Source organism: Trichosurus vulpecula, chromosome 2 (assembly GCF_011100635.1).
Source record: "Trichosurus vulpecula isolate mTriVul1 chromosome 2, mTriVul1.pri, whole genome shotgun sequence".
NCBI classification, from domain to species: domain Eukaryota; kingdom Metazoa; phylum Chordata; class Mammalia; order Diprotodontia; family Phalangeridae; genus Trichosurus; species Trichosurus vulpecula.
The window spans coordinates 96,526,562-96,544,075 of NC_050574.1; the positions used below are offsets into that span (position 1 = coordinate 96,526,562).

General features: G+C 37.9%; 1 protein-coding gene across 2 annotated transcripts in view; it reads left to right on the forward strand.

Annotated features, from left to right (window-relative positions):
- Positions 1–17,514, forward strand: part of INTS6 (integrator complex subunit 6) — an 83,529-nt gene that overhangs the window by 43,640 nt on the left and 22,375 nt on the right. For both annotated transcript variants that reach the window (XM_036746757.1, XM_036746758.1), the window contains one exon: positions 9,401–9,584. In XM_036746757.1, coding sequence (XP_036602652.1) covers positions 9,401–9,584 — 184 coding nt within the window. The remainder of the gene's footprint in view (positions 1–9,400; positions 9,585–17,514) is intronic.

Sequence of the window (17,514 nt, forward strand, 5' to 3'; positions counted from 1 at the left end):
ATCAAGTGAAATGAAAAAGATCTGTAAACATTTTTGTCGCAACTTTTTTCACCACCAAGGACACCACACCACACTGCCAGATGTAGCGAGAAAGTAGAAAGAGAACAAATAAAGAGAACAAAGATGAGAAGAACGACTGGATTAGAACAAATGCATATCTGTATGGAAGGTGACCTAATTGCTAGGGCATCCTGGTATTGATTCACCAAGTGTCTAAAGCCAAGAAAATACTGAAGGTTTGGGAAAAATCTTGAACTTCTATTAATGTCCCCAGAAATACAATTGAAAACATGAGCTGCTTAACTACATGGCCATTTTCTCATCCCTATAAAATGTTTATGAAACTCATCTACACGTGTGTGTGTGTGTGTGTGTGTATGGATCAGTCAGTAATCAGTGAAACATAAGGGCCTAGCATATTACTAGGCATATATGCACTTAAAGGTATGGATATGGAGCTGGTAAGCTTTTAAAGTAATAATCTGTGGTGGACTATGTTTTTCATCATCTTACAATTACCTAAAAGGCAGAAAAGAGTACAAGGTAGTACTGTGTGTATTTTAGATTATCATAAAGCATGTGATTTTGGTAGATCCAAATGCTCCTTTAAAGGCTGTCTTCCAGCAGAACGTTTCTTAGGTATATATCACAATTATTTAAGATTCTTGGAAAGCTATGACAGAAATAACCTTATTCAATCTGTCAATCTGTCTGTCTGTCTCTCTCTCTCTCTCTCTTTCTCTCTCTTTTAATAACAATCGCAGCAAGAGCTCAATCTTGTGGTTTCACTACCAGCTTTGAAATAAGTTTGTAGCAGATGTACTTGCTTTTGTCCATGACTAAAATGAAAAATTCTTTATCTTTTAGTCAGACTTGTCTTCTGACCTCGTATTTTAAATACCTAGAAGGTATTTCCATCAAAATGTTTTTATAGCTTAAACTCATCTTGTCCAAAACTAAAGTCATTATCTTTATTCCCAAACTAACAGTTTCTCAACACATTGATACCATGCACGCTTTACCATTTATACTTTGGCCTCTGGTTCTTACTTTTAAATACATTTGTCCTAGTTTTTCTAATCCTATTTCAAGAGAACAAGAAGGAAGGGAATAAGCATTTATATAGTGTCTATTATATGCCAGGTACCATTCTAAGCACTTCTTACAAATATGATTTCATCTGATCCTCACAACTCTGAGAGGTACTATCATTATCCCGATTTTACAGATGAAGAAACAGGCAAATAGAGGATAAGTACCTTGCCCTAATTCGTATTTCTGGTTGAATTTGAACCCAGATCTTCCTGACTCTGGGCCCAGTGTCAATTCCACTGCACCCCCAGCTGCCAGCTAGTCCTTGCCCTTATATTCCAGAATCATCTACTTGCTTGGTAACTGCAGATTGGATTGGATTCAGTTGGTCATCATGGGTTTCTGTTATCCTTCTACCCATTGGCTTACTCCCAAAATCCATTCTGTATTCTTTTCCCTCTTGTTCTTACTATGTTAAGTCTGCTCAGGTGTGTTTAATTGTCTTGTCACATGAAATGCTAATTCACATCTAATTCATCAAGACTGTCCATAGTCTGCCTTGCCCTGCCGGTGCTTCCTCATCTCTTGACTGTGCCTTGATATGTGCCTTATGCTCCTGGTTCTCTGCTTCTATTTTCCAACTCCACCCTTAGCTAATCCTGGTTTCCAAGACTTTGGTTACAAAGCTTTCTTAGCCTGGAATGCACTTTCCATTCCTCTTTACTTATCTAGTCTTGTCTACCTTTTGAACTCCTTAGCTCTAGCTTCAGCCCCTTTGTGAAACTTGCCCTTTATTATTCTAGTGCTCAATGATCTTTGCTTTCTGTGCATTTTTAATGTACCACAGAATCTTACCTTTAAGTATTGTATTGTCATTTATTACCACTCTGCTTCGTCTGTGCTACTGTCTCTCCCAATTATTGTGCAAGGGTGTGATGTCTTTTATTTATTGATATTTCAGCACATAGCACAATGCTGGGTGCTACAAGTACTTCATAAATGATTTGTAATCGACTCTGCTCCTGTTTGTAAGGGAGAAATTTGTATGATCTCTACTGCTAGTAAAACAGTGTGTTATTCTGAAGATGCTATACATTGTACATAGTCATCAACAAACTTGTTGAAGGAATGATGCTACTGTCCTCCCTTGAAAAAGACGCTGTGTAGAGTAGTGTGGAGAAGCTCTGCACTAGGAGGCAGGACAGCATGGGCTCTCAGAACTCATGGGCCTGACTTTGCTCATCTAGAATATGATGAGTTGGTACTCAGTGATGTCCAAGTTCCCATTTGATTTAAAAGCTTCTGAGTCTGACTCAGAAAATCAGACTTTGTCTAAGCGTATCTGGCCTCAAATCATTTATTTTTGTCTTGAATTTTTTGTTTGTCATGTCTGGGATTGAGATATTTGAAACACTTGAGAACTAGGAATAAGAGGGGATAAAAGGTCTGTAAGCACCCTTCATTTTTTATATAGTAAATAATAATGTTTTATTGAACTTTTTGAGTGGTTGAATTCTCATTTAGTCATCCCCTTCTGCTTTTACTGATGGGGAAACTGAGGTTGAGAGAAGCATATTCCTTTTTGTATATGAGTATCAATATATATGTATGTATATCTTTTTTTTGATGACCACTAAGAAAAGGTTAGATTATGTTTAATGAACTTTGGTTATGTGAAGGAATATACTTTGGGTTATGTTGAAAACTTGACTTGCCTGAGCAACTCAGTCCCTGTAGGTTCTAGAGAGTTAGGTTTTTGTTTTAAAAACTCATACTAGTGAAGTGTAAATTAACCCTGCAATTCCATGCATGTGTGTATACTATTCTACATATTTTACATTATGAATTGAATTGTTAATTTTCAATATTTTATGTATGGTTGTTCAGAAGAGTTTAGAAATGATGCACAGTAGCACCCTCTGATTCAAAGAAATTAGGATTAAGGTCAGCTGAATTAGGATATGTGAATGTTGTAGTATTTTTTATAGAAAATGTTTTATTCATGAGGACATTATACAATAACACAAACTCATGGTAACCAAGTAACGCACGGGTCCAACTTGCCTCAAGACATAGATGAGAGGATTGTTTTCCACTGAAGTATTAATTGCTTGTACGCTTTCTTAAGATTGACTGTAAGTTACAAAGGAGTTGTTGGTTGGCATTGGTTGAAGGTTGCTATGAGATCAAAGTCAAACAAAATGCCTGGAGTCAGGAAGACTTGAGCTCAAATCAGCCTCAAACTCATTCTAGCTGTGTGACCCTGGCCTGATCACTGAACCCCTCTGTCTGCTTCATTTTACTCACTTGTAAAACAGGGATGATAAAAGCACCCACTTCCTAGGGTTGTTCTGAGGATCAAATGAGATGATACTTACAGAGCACTTAACACAGTGGTTGGCCGGTAGTAGGCACCATATAAATAAATGCTTATTCCTTTCCCCGGTCCCACCCCATAGTGCTTGAGGGACTTTAAATGCCAAACCAGGGGATTTTGTGTTTTTTGTTGAGGAAAATGCAAGCTAATGGAATTAATTGCAGCTTCTTTCATGTGTTTTCTCAGTTGATGGTATATTAATAATACAGTTGTCATCAGCTAAGGTCTCTGAAATTTAAAAATGTGTTCTACTGTATGTGTGTGTGAGTTCGTAGAGGGAAATTTCCTTGTAGAGGGAAATCTGTTTCTGATGGGGAGGTGGAGGGGTGGGGGGAGAGAAGAGAAAAAACATGCAGTAAATTCCAAGGGAAGAAAGGAAGGCTTGGGGGGGGGGGCGGAGAGGTGAGGGTTAAGGTGACCTACAGAGGAGAATGGAGCCATTCTGCCTAATTTTAAAGTGGAAATGATGTTAATCGAAGATAATATGGGTTGGTGATCCTAACATGTCTCTACCCTTTTAAAAATACCCACATAGGAAATCTTAATTGGAGTCAAATTAATTTTTAAAATAGTGTTTTAATTTTATGTGTCAGCACCTATATGCTTGGTTGATGAAAATGCTAACCTGATGAAAGTTAAAACACAATTTTATCCCTTATGTGGGCATTTTGAAAATGAATCATGTGTGATTTTTTTTTTCAGTCATTTGATTAATGGTCCTTAGAATCCTAAACTCATACATACCATCTTTTCTCTTCCTTGTGGTCCTTGACACTTGTAGTAAGTAAGGAAAGGAAGAGGAAGCATAATACTTACTTTCCCTTCCTTTCTTTCATTAGCTCTAAGGACTGCTTCAGTGAAAAGTGCTAACTTGGTGGATTTGGGTTTATAGAACCAAACCAAAATTTACCAGTGATTTTAATAACTTTCAACCATCTCTTTTTCTGAGCACTGTGAATACAGTTAGATGTATATGTAACTAGAGATATCAGTTTAAACATATTAAAGTTCTTGAAGAAGGGCAGTGTTGGTTTAGATTTGGTATGCCCATCTTATATAGCCTTGCTTTTAAAAAAAATCTTTATTTTTACTAAATATATTTATGAATTACTTAAAAATTAAATTTAAAATGTTCATTTTTGACATTGAATGATAATACTGGATGTATAAAAATCTAGAATGTGTTATTAGATTATTAGTGGGCATCTAATGAGTAGAGACCGCAAGGAACCAATATGACTTCATCAAAACTAGGTCATGCCTTACTGAGTAACCTTATTCCTTTTTTGATAGTAGACTAGTAAGTCATAGGGAATGCTCTAGATGAGGTTTACCTCGATCTTGTAAAACATTTGAAAAAGTCTCTTATCCTACTATTCTTGTGGAAATTCTGGATAATGATACTACTATTCTTGTGGAAACTCTGGATAATGAGATGTGGGCTGGTTAATGGTACAGTTAAATGAATTTTGAACTGTATGAATTACCAACCATGTCTAAAGAAGGAGTTATTAATGTTTCATTGCTTGGAGGAATGTCTCCAGGAGGGCCTCAGGGGTCTAGATGTTGCTTGGCCCTGTACTGAAGGTCTAGGCATGTCATGCTTAACAAATTTGCAGATGACATGAAGCTGGGAGGGCTCATTAATGTATAGGACGATAATCAGAATTCAAAAAGATCTCAACATTGGGGTAAATCAATTAAGATAAAATATGGTGATAAATATTAACATTACACTTGGCTTCAAAACCTGTACCATGAGTGGGGAAAGTATGGGTGGGCAGTCATTCATCTGAAAATGATTTTGGAATTTAAGTGAAGAGTAAGCTCTGTCTGAGTCAGCCGAGTGATAGAGTAGCTGAGAAAGCCATTGCAACTTTGGGCTTTAAGACAGAACCAGCTTCTGGCCTGGTTGGACTACATCTGGAGTACTGTGTTCAGCTTTGGGCACTGAAAGGCATTTGATCCACTGATGAGTGTCAGAAGGAGGATGACCAAATGGATGAAAGGTTTCAAGGTCATGCCTCCTAAGAGTCATCAGAAAGAATTGATTATGTTTAGTGTGAGAAATGGAAGACTTGGTGGGATAGGTTTTAAGAGTGGGAGTAGTGGGGAGGGGAGAGGAGCAACAGTACTTAAATTATTTGAAGGACTGTCTCTTAGAAGAAGAGCGATTTTACTTGTTCTTGGTCTCAGAAGGCAATGAGTAGAAGTTACGAAGAGGTAAGTGTATGTTTACTGTTAGGGGAAAACCTTGGTTAATACACTTGAAAATGCCTAAAAGACCTTTGCTACCTCAAGAGGCAATGGATGCCTTCTTGGAAGAGATTTTGGAGCAAACTAGGTGGCCCCTGGGGTCCCTGGAAGTTGGAGGGTTTTGTATGAATCTGACTCATTTCACATTGAAATCACTTAATTACACCAAAGGTTAAACCTTAAAAATGCTGTAGTTGTAAAAGAGCAAAAATTCTAAATTGTCCCTTCTTTAGCTCTCTAGGATAGAAGTTATGTCTCTAGGATAGTTAGTTATGAGCAAAGCTGTAAGCTAAGATGATATTCCCTCTTAAATGTTAAAATATATAGTCAGTGGTATCATTTTGAAGTTTGTGTTTTCAAACAGCTTTCAAAAATGGCCACATGCTGGGATAGAGAGTGTCTAGACTTGGGCTTAAGAGATTTGGTTCTGCTACTTAAGGACTAGCTGTTTGAATGGTATCAAAGCTTGGTCCAGATAATTGTCTGCCCAGGATTCCATGTATACAAAATTGTGGACATTGAGATACTTTTGATTTTTAAGACCTAAGAAATGTTTGTGCTTAAAAATGAAGATTTGGGGAATTTGAATTTCCTGAAACATTGTTATAAATCTGTTTTAGGGGTCCTTAGTGACCTAGCAAAGCTGACTTCCACAGATATTGACCTAGCACTATAGTATCTCTGTTTAGATCCAATTGCACATCCCCAGCTGTCCATTGAGCATTTAAAACTTGACATCTTATAGGTATCTCAGACTCAACATATCTGAAAGAGAACTCATCTTTTGTGTCTGGGATGCACCCTTGTTTCAAACTTTGCTATTCCTGTTGAGGATACTGCGATTCTTCCAGTCCACCCAAATTTGCAGCCTTAAAGCCATCCGCAACTCCTCACTGTCTCTCACCCTTTGACGTATCCAGTCAGTTAACGACTCTTGACATTTCTTTCATTTAGTTGTGTTTGACTCTCCATGACTCCTTTGGGACTTTTTTTGTGAAAGACATTGGAGGGGTTTGCATTCCTTCTCCAGCTCATTTTATAGATGAGGAACCTGAGTCAAACAGGGTTAAGTGAGTTGCCTAGGGTCACATAGCTAGGAAGTGTCTGAGGCCAAATTTGCACTCAGGTCTTCCTGACTCCAGCTAGGTGGCACAGTGGCTAGACTCCCTTGGAATCAGGAGGACTTGAATTCAAATGTGGCCTCAGACACTTGCTAGCTAGCTGTGTGACCCTGGGCAGGTCACTTAACCTTTTTGCCTCAGTTCCCTCATCTGTAAAATGAGCTGGAAAAGGAGATAGCAAACCACTCTAGTATCTTTGCCAGGAAAACCTCTTATGGAGTCATGGAGACTTGGGTACAACTGAAAATGACCCAACACCACTTCTTGACTCCAAGCCTAACTCTGTCCTCTGAGACACCTCACTACCTCCTTGATGTTTCTACTGTCACAAAATTTCTTCTATCCATCCCTTTCTCTCTAATTGCACAGTCATCGTCCTAGTTCAAGCCCTAATTGCCCAGACTATTGCAATATCCTCTAATTCATCTCCCTACCTTCAGATCTCTTCCCTCTCCATCCTAAATTACAAGTCTTTTTGCCTATAGGATAAAATATAAACACCTCTGACAGGCAGTTAAAGCCTCTTAAAATCTAGCCCCAGTTTACCTTTCCAGTTTTCTTACACATTGTTCCTCTTTATTTTTTCTATAGTCCAGCCAAACTGGGACTCTGGATGTTCCTCATGCAAGACAACCCATCTCCCATCTTTGTGCCATTATTTTATATAGACTCTCCCCTAGCCTTGGAATGCACTTCCCTTTATTTCCACCTCTTAAAAACACTAGTTTCTTTCTAAACTCAGCCCAAATACCATCCGCTGTGTGAGGCTTTTCCTGATTCTTCCTGTTCCTTCTTGTTCCTGGGGCCTTCTCCCTTCTTCTCTTATGATCTTTTATTTACAATTTACATACTTCAGTTTATATACCTGTCATCTCTTCCAATAAAACGTAAGCTCCATAAGATCAGCAAAAAAGTTTCTTTTTTTGTCTTATTGTTGTTCCTGGGATGCCGTAGATGCTTAGTAGATGCCTGAGGATTGATTAGCAGAGATTTGTGGTGTGACCTTTACTCTTTTCTTGACTCTATTTCCTTTGGACTGCCCACGTAACTTCTGGGAATTCTGGTTAGCACATAGAAGTCAGAAAAACCAAGAAATGACAACTGTTGGGATGAGTAAATCTTTAAAATTTCAAAAAAGCTTGAGGTTATACTATACAGTCTATGTGGATATTTATTATTTGGAAGTATTCTTTAGACCTTTCTGGCTTTTCAGTTATTTGAATATGTAGTCTATGGGAGACTTAGCATTGTATCAACCTAATAATTTTCATTTATATTACCTGCATTATGGATTATTTATGCTTTGACTTTTCTTTATATTATAATATTTATGTAGACTTGATTCCATTTTTCTCCTGTATATCATACGCCAGAATTGCTTTTGCTATCTTTCTTGTTTTGGTATTTTTCCTGCCCTTGTCCTGGACCATCGACTATCAAGTCTGTTTCATATCCTAGACACTGTGTGCTCTGAGCAGCTAACTATATTAGTCGGTATAGGCCTTGTACTTATCCAGTGCATCTTGCCTATATTTGTAATTTTGTAGAGTCTGTGCTGCTACAAAGAAAAAGACTTGTGAATATAGCACACATTCTTTCCAAATTACAGAATTGATGGTATTTGAAGAGGGGAAGGGTCAGGACTCAGCGTCACCTGTAGCATTTTCATGCATGGATAACCCAGAATGGGAATGACCAAAGTGGCATATTGATTTTGACTGCTTTTTGAAGTAGCAAAGAGCCTGTGGAGTCAAGGATCTAACTAGTATACCCTGGACCATATTTCTTCTACATTGCTCCCCACTGCCACTGCCATCTGACTCAGCCAGATGGTGATAAGCAAAAGTTTGATTCCATCCAATAGCCACTAACTGACAATAATGGAGTAGCAGCCTTTTGATCTTACATAGGGAAATGTCTTGCTGGCATTATCTCCCTATCATGGGTATTTGGGGAAAGATAGCAACAAAATAACTTCTAACAGACCTCTTTTCTTAAAATAAGGCATTTTGAAAGGTGTAGATGTTATCAGGGAGGGATGGGCTTCTTGTCACTCTCTTGTAGCTTATCCTTCTCCAGGAATTGATAAATTAACAGAAAAAGCTTGAATCTTATAACAATGTAGAACAGATTTGTCCCCAGATGACCAGTTTTGTAAGGTCAAAAGTCCTTTACTTTTGGTTTAGCAAAGATTATCTATAGGGATAGTAAACATATGTATTGCTTCTTGAAATGTGAAAAAATTAAAATCAGATAAATTTAGAAGATGGTTATTTACAGCATAGAAGAATTCTTGATGTTTACAATCTTTACCACACGCTTCCTTTAAGTAAATAAGTTACCTTAGTGTATTTAATGCATGATTGGCTTTAAAAATAGGAAATTTACACAGATAGTTCAGGAACGTAATTGTATGAAGTGAGATACATTTGTTTGGTGGCAAAAGCATTGTAGTAATGCAGACTTCCCAGCAGAGGTCCTCAAAGTCAGGCTTGCAAAGCATTTTTCCCCCTGGTATTTAATTTTCTATTTTACTATGTGTTTTGAGTATCTTAATGTTATGTTAACATATAATTTGAGATGTAAAACTGTAATTTTCTTTTTTTCTTTTTAGCTCCACTTACCTCTTAATTCACCTTTGCCTGGAAGTGAATTGACCAAGGAACCTTTCCGTTGGGATCAGAGACTTTTTGCATTAGTGTTGCGGTTGCCTGGCACCATGGCTGTTGAATCAGAGCAGTTGACAGGTGTACCTCTAGATGATTCTGCAATCACACCAATGTGTGAGGTGACAGGAGGTAAGGTTTTTGATTTAAAAATAAAAACAAACCCTTAGTTGGTGCTAACCTAAGAGCATTTAAAAATTCCTCTAGTCACTGAGGGCCTCTGGCTTGCATGGACACTTTGAATAGCAGTATTTCATGATCCTTAACTAGCAAATGGAAGTATTCAAAGCTGCTTAGATGTTTCTCATATGTATTGAATAACTAGTATGAGATTTACAATGTAGAGTTATTAGACTGGTATGGTAAAAAGAACCTGACTCTGGGGTCAGAGACCCTGCGTTCAAAAGTCCCTTCTCCAGTACTATCCAGGGGATCATGGCAAGTCACTTCACTTCTCTGGGCTTTTGTTTTCTCATCTATAAAATGAAAGGGTTGAATTAGATGCCTCTGAGTGTACCTCCAGATCTAGATCTGTCTAAAGGGGAAGAGGCCTTCCCACATCAGTTGGAAGCATTGAAGTTAGATTTAGAAGAATTTCTTGTAAAGGCTGTTTATTGGACTGAACCGTTGAGGAAGATTGCAGAATGCTTCTGTTTGAAAATGTTTTAAGAATAGGATATCCAAAGACATAAACATACAGTTTGTCTTAGAGACAAAGGAGATAGGTAAAAATCTCTTTCAACCTTGTGTTCCACTTAAAAATCAGACTACTTAATTACTATGCTCAGTGGATATTAATAAATAACTCAAAAGGTCAGAGGAGTCAGGAGATGTTTGCAAGCTGTGTCACGAACCAATTTATCTGAGATATGCAGATGTAAAGTCTGGTATACTGTTGTCACCGCCCTTGTCACCTTGACCACGGGTGTCTGAAATTGTATGTGTGCTCGTGTGTGTGTATGTGTGTGTGTGTGTGTGTGTGTGTGTGTGTATGGGTGAATGAATAGAAAAAAAATATTAAACATTTACTAAGTGCAAAGCACTGGCAATACAAATAGAGAAAGTAAGAATCTTTGCTCTCAAGAAACCTTTGTCATGGCAAAAGACAACATACATAGGAAGCTTCTTCTGTAAGTCAGATGTCAAGGCCCAGCAGTCGTTAGTGTGTATCATCTTTCATGTCATTTCCGTGAATAAAAACATTTCAGTTTCTGATGGTTGCAAAGACTTTGGTGGCAAGTTTCTTTTCTGTTTTTCAAGTACTTGGCTGAAGAGAAGGCAAGGGTTATAGCACCTGAAGAGGTAGTTGTCAGTTCTAACCTCTACAAAGGTTGCTTCCCTAGACTCAGGCTGGAAGCAGTGTTTGGGGGGTGGAGCTGATTGGATGGACCTATCTGTTGTTATCATTAGCTTTTCTATCAGTGGCAGTTGGTTGATATTATTGCTGATGACCCTTCCACTGGGCGTGCTTGAACGGTGATTGGGGGAGTGGTGGTGTGGCAGTTTGATCTGCCTGCCACATGCCTCATCCTGTTTTTCCCTTACAGGTTATGCCATTTGCAGGCCTGACACAGTTTTTGAAACCTCAGGTGATGGAATTTAGAGCTTCAAGAAACCTTAGAGATCATACAGTCCAGCCTCTTCTTTTTTCAGCTCATTATGTTTGTAATATTACCTCAGATGTACATAACTTTTCAGGGTTTTTTTTTTTTGCTTGTTAGATTGAAAAACCCAGAGTTGTACATATGCCATGTATACAGGTTGAAAATTCTGCATTTTTCTCTTTAAGTTTTGTTTTTGTTTTTTGCAGAATTGTGTAAAATTGTATGAATATTAAGAGTGACTTTGGGCAGCAAGATTCAGGATTGTATAATAAAATGGCATAATCATAGAATGACCAGAAGGAAGCTTGCGGTTATCTAATAATAAATCTCTTCTACCTGGGCAGCTAGCTGGCATAGTGGACAGAATATTGGGCCTGGAGTCAGGAAGACATGTAACCTCAAACACTTACTAGCTGTGTGACTCTGGGGAAATGACCTAATATCTCTGCCTCTGTTTCCTCAGCTGTAAAATGGGGATGATAATAATAGAACCTACCTCACAAAGTTGTAGTGAAGATCAAATGAGATAAGCTCTTAACCCAGTGTCTGGCACACAGTCTCTTAATAAATACATATTCCCACCCCCTTTAGGCAGTTCTATATCAAAACAATTTTTGCTAACTAGCTATCTCTTGTACTCTTTTGTTTTTGGTTTAATATTTGTTCAACCTCCAAAACAGATGAGTCTGCAACCTTTCCTGGTCCTATATTTTAGTCTCTCAGGAACTGTAGGATGTTAGAAAATTATATTTAAAACATAACAGATCCTTCTAGTTATACTGACAGTAGTGGAAGTAGAGGAAAGCTGCTCTTTATCACCTTTTTATGTATAGGAAGGTTTTAAAAGGCTTAATCCTAACTTTTCCTAGGTTAGATAAATTCATCTTTTAACCTTTCATTGTTAGCTCATTTCAAAAATTAGAATTTTTCTTCTTTTGCTTTCCTAGATTTAATTACAGTGCTACTCTAGAATTTACACACTTAGAGGGCCGTGTTCTGGGCTATGCATTTGTGTGCATGTGTCTGCTTTGGTCTACGAGAGCAAGCGTTGACCAAACCAAATGAAGGCTTAACTTTTAGGGTTTAGGATTTCATGTGTTCTTGTCAAAATTTCTCCATAACTTTAAAAGATTTTAATTGATTTTGATTAAATTTGGTCTACTGTTGTAGTGTATCAAGACAAGTTTTATTTGAAATGTGGTTTAATATGCTGTCATAAGACAAATGGTGATTTTCAGGTGGTTAAAGCTCATTTTTAATGTAGTATAATGCATTTTGGCACATTTGTAAAAGTAAAATGTTGCTTACCCATCTCTCGTGACTGGTATTACTTTGAGACTGTAGGGGAGTCAAATCTGTAGTTTATAGAACCGATAGTTAACTAATACATATAGAATTATGATGAAACAAGTCACAGTACAATAGTAAAGAGGCCTTATATGAATTCAGCAACATCTGTTGATGTCACTATATAGTACAAGGCTTAATTGTTATTAAGTGCTATATATATTCCTAGTCCTTCTCCTTCCCTACCACATGTGGACCCCATATATTTTGGGCAAAAATACCATCATTTGACTATAGTAGCTCTATTTCCAGATCAGTTTAGTTTTGTAAAGTTAATTTTATTAACTTGTTTTCACCGTGACATTTAATGAACAAGGCACAGCACAGATGTAGTTTCTAAACTACGCTAATGCCAGGCCTCTTTATACTTTGTCCTCTAAGCAAAGCTGTCTTTGAGTGTGTGTTTCATTATTGACTGCTATGTTTGTGTTTTTCAAAATAACCTTTTGCTAAAGGTCATATATGATAAATGCATAGGTTATGACTACTTTGAGAACTTTAATAACATGTCTTTCAACTAATATTGACTGCATTTATGGAAAGGACACAGCTTCTATTGACTTTATAACAACTAAAATAATAAGGTTTGGATTAATAATTATTGGGCAGATTTTCAGATTCCTGGGCTTTTTGAACTATGGTCCAATAATTTTACCCTGCAAATATCTACTTAAGAAATGTATGTTAGAATCTCCCTTTTGGTGTCTAGTTTGTTAATATTGAGCTAAATTCCAAAAGAATGACCATTTTCATCTACATGGCAGAACACTCTTATTTCACACTGCTTGCTTTGAAAAATAATTTATTCAGTTCTGTCCATTACTTTCAAAACTGTCCTGCTTGCCTGTGTTACCCTCTGTTCTCCCATGTACTTCTAAAAAATATTTCAGTGGCTCTCTTTTTAAAATTTCTTTCTTTCTCTTTTTTCCCCCCATCACCATCACTGCCCTCCAAGGTCTTCCCCTTCTCTCTTAAAGCTGAGAGAGAAAAAACAAAACTTGTAACACATCAGCACAGTCAAAGCAGATCGCATAATGGCTAAGTGAAACAATATGTATTTCCCTTTGCACTGTGAGTCTATCGCTTCTCCAAGCCAGTGTGTCACATTCCAGGCTTCTGGACATGCGGCTGGTCATCACTTTGATCGGAGCACTTTACGGCGCATCATCATTGTATAAATTGTTATTTTGCTCTTGCTCACTTTACTCTGCCTCACATCCTGCTTCTCAGGAGTCATTGAAATCATCTTTTTTGTCATTTCTTACAACAGTTATATTCCATTACCTTCGTTTACCACAATTTGTTCAGCTATTTCAGGTTTTTTTTCCCCATTTTAATCCCTAGTTGAATCCTGAATTTCAGATGAGTGAGGTTCTTCTGATTACCCTCTTCACCATCCTTTCATCCATATTTGTTGTATACTCTTATTCTCATGCAGGGCAGCTAGATGGCACATGGATAGCTCTGGGCTGGGGAACCTGGGGCCTTGAGGCCTCGTGTGGTCTGTTGACTGAATCCAAACTTGACAGAACAAATCCTCTTACTAAAAGAATCTGTTCTGTGAAACTTGGACTCAGTCAAAAGACCTCATCCAAGGACCTAGAAGGCCACATATGACCTTGAGGTCACAGGTTCCCCACCCCTGGTAGAGTGTCAGGCCTGGAATCAGGAAGACCTGAATTGAAATTAGGCTTCAGACACTGACTATCTGTGTGACCCTGGGCAAGTCACTTAACCTTGTTTGCCTCAGTTTCCTCATCTGGAAAATGAGCTGGAGAAGGAACTGGCAAGCCACTCTGATATCTTTGCCAAGAAAACCTCAAATGAGGTCATGAAGAGTTGGGCACTACTGAAATCACTGAACAATTCTCATGCACCTCAATTATGAGAAGTAAGTTATACTCTCTTTTTCTTCCTCTTTTCACCTTCTCTTCTTCCACCTTTAAAACTCTCAGAATTGAACCAGTCTACCCCTTTACATCCTCTTTTTCTTATTTAACTCTCTAGATAAACTTTGAAAGCACTAAGCCTCTGAAAGGACCTTTGCTTCTCCCCTTATTAGGATACTCATCTGTAAAATGGGGATCATAATAATGGTACCTCCCTCCGAGAGTTGTTGTGAGAATAAAATGAGATATTTGTAAAGTGCTTTGCAAACTTTAAAGTGCTCTACTAATGCTGCCTATTATAATCATCCAGTTCTTACTAAATCCTAGTCTTTTCCCCAGGAATGCTTGAAATCCTCTTCCTTTAAAAGCTAACTTTTTATGCTTAGTTTTATAAGGTATATTATATATGTGTGTGTGTGTGTGTGTGTGTGTGTGTGTGTGTGTGTATGTAAATTTTAAGCCTCTATCTTTTGCCTCTTCTTGTATTAGGTTTCTTTGCTAACCTTTACCTCCCAAGATTAGACCTACCTGAAAATTTGAGGTTCAGAGTCCTAAGCGTCTGGGGTGTCTTGGTCTTCATGCTGCCGTGCCCAGACTGGCCTCTGCTTCTTATGGTTATTGCCTCTACTGGTCCCTTAGAAGATTCCTCCAGTATCCAACCTTGTAGGTTTCCAAACACCATGGGCCTTTTTTTGGGAGAATACTCTGCTCCCACTGATTCAGGATGTAGACACTTGCAGGCTACATGTGTCTGGCCGGTCTGGAAGGTTGTTACATGGTTGGTTTGAGTGAGGAGGACTGGCTTTTCTGGAGGTGACCTGTCTTCTGTTGCCTGTGTACTTTTAGAACATATATTTTTGTACAATTCTGAGATCAAGGAAAGCAACTTTCTGTAGTTCTTTATTGGATTTCTTGATCATTATTTGATCTGCTATTATGTTTCTGCTATTATGTTTTAGGTTTTCCTGGAGTTTCAAGTAATTCAATCCAAAGAACCCATTAACAATGCAAAAGGGGGGGGGGGAGTTTATTTGTGATAATAGGGCTGAAGTTTAAATCTCATCTCAGTTGGGGCAAAAAATCCTCCCGAGAATGTATATACAAGTATTTGTGCATGTGTGCTTCAGCTAACATTAATTATTCACATGTAAACTCATCCTAAGGTTAAATGACATCATAGAGGACAGTTTGTTCCATAGGAAAAGATAGAAGCAGGAGCTGAAGAAGGGATTCAGAGGAAAGGCCAGCTGTAAGACACAGGGTGGCTGCCATTTGGTTTAAGAAATACCATTGAATGCCTGCCACATACCCTTCAATGATTTTGTGACCTGCTGAATAAAAGAGTTCGTCATTCAATGTCCTCTATGGAGTAGTTCTTAACCTAGTGTCTGTGAACTTGTTTTAAAAAATAATTAATATTTGTATTTCAGTATAATTACTTCCCTCTATGTCCTATGTATTTTATTTTATGAATTTAAAAACCTCATCTTGAAAGGGGGTCCATTAGCTTCACCAGAGGACATAAAAATCTAAGAGCCTTTGAATATGGTATGGTGAGAGAGGATTGGCCTTGGAAGCAGGCCTGAGCTTCATTCCCAACTCTGAGAAGGTCCCAGTATCTCTGAGCATCAGTTTCTTCATTTGTAAAATGGAGGTGATGCATTACTTACATCACAGGGTCATTGTAAGGAAAATCATTTGTAAGCGTTAATGTCCAGCTTCCCTTTTATGTGTTCTCTTTTCTCACTATAATGTAAATATCAGGAGACTCTTGCTTGCTTATGTGTATATCCCCAGCACTGAGCACAGTTACTGACACATATAGTAAGTGCTTAATAAATGCTGTTTTTATTCATTAACACACATTTTAGTTATTATCATTTATTATTAGCTTTATAACAGAATCTAAAAACTGGAAGAGACTTCAAGGTCCATGCAGTCCGATTTATGTCTGCACAAGAAATTCTTCTGCTACAAGTGGTCATTTGGTCTCCACTGAAAGACCATCAATATGGATAAAAACTCATCTCTGGAGGCAGCACATTCCACTTCACAGTAGTTTTAATGGCTTGAAAAATTTTCCTTCCGTTACATCTTTCAATGAGAGGCACCTAGGTAATATAGTGGATAGAGTGCTAGATCTGGAGTCAGGAAGACAGTTCAAATCCAGCTTCAGACACTAGCTGCATGACCCTGGGCGAGACACTTAACCTCTGTCTACCTGTTTCCTCAACTGTAAAATGAGGGTTACGGTAGCACCTACCTCCCAGAGTTGTTGGGAGGGTCAAATGAAGATAATATTTGTAAAACACTTAGCACAGTGCCAGTCACATAGTAGGTACTATATGAATGTTTGTTCCCTTCCTTCTGTCTGCCTCTCTGATGCTCGCATGTTGGTCTGTTATTGTGGTTACTTGCTGGTTTTCCTGTGAGCTTTGAGGTGTGTGAGTGCAAGGACTTAGATGAGGCAGTATAAGGGAAAGAGTCCCTGGGTCAGATCCCACCCAGATCACACGTTTCCTCAGCTTCCTTAGGCACATGGCTTCTTTGATTTAGTTTTCTCATCTGTAAAGTGAGGGGATTGTGATAGATGACTTGTGGAGTGCTTTCTTCCTCTAAACCTGGGATCCTTGTTCTGTTTGAGGTTTTTGATGTAGTATGAAGAACACTGCACTTGGAATGTAGAGACCTGATTTTTATGCTAGGAGTTCTTATGAGGATCAAATAACATAATGTACAGAAAGCACCTTGCAAACCTTAAAACATGTCAACGTAAGTTTTTATTAGTAGAAGTAATTATCTTTCTAGGTTATAGTTTCCTCATCTGCACAAAGAAGATAGATAGTTCCACTCTATACCTTGCCAGATTTTTGTAAGGAAAGCGTTTTGTGTACCTCATGGTGTTATGTAATCACATTTGTTGCTAACTTTGTATTTTCCCCCCGTGCTTTGCATATAGTTTACATGGTAAATATTGAATTGAATATTCCTAGCTTTGGGTATATCTCAAGTTTTGTTGTGCTTATATTTCAAAGAATTAGAAGTAATCTAATTATTATATAGCCATTAAAGGAAATATGTATTATATAACATGTAATAATTGTAATTTGCATTAGGTATATAATTTGTGATAGGGTTGTGGTGTGGAGATATCACAGTTGCTGGTCCAAAAATTGTTAGTAAAAATTTCTAAAATTCATGTTGTAGGAGTATTGCTGATTG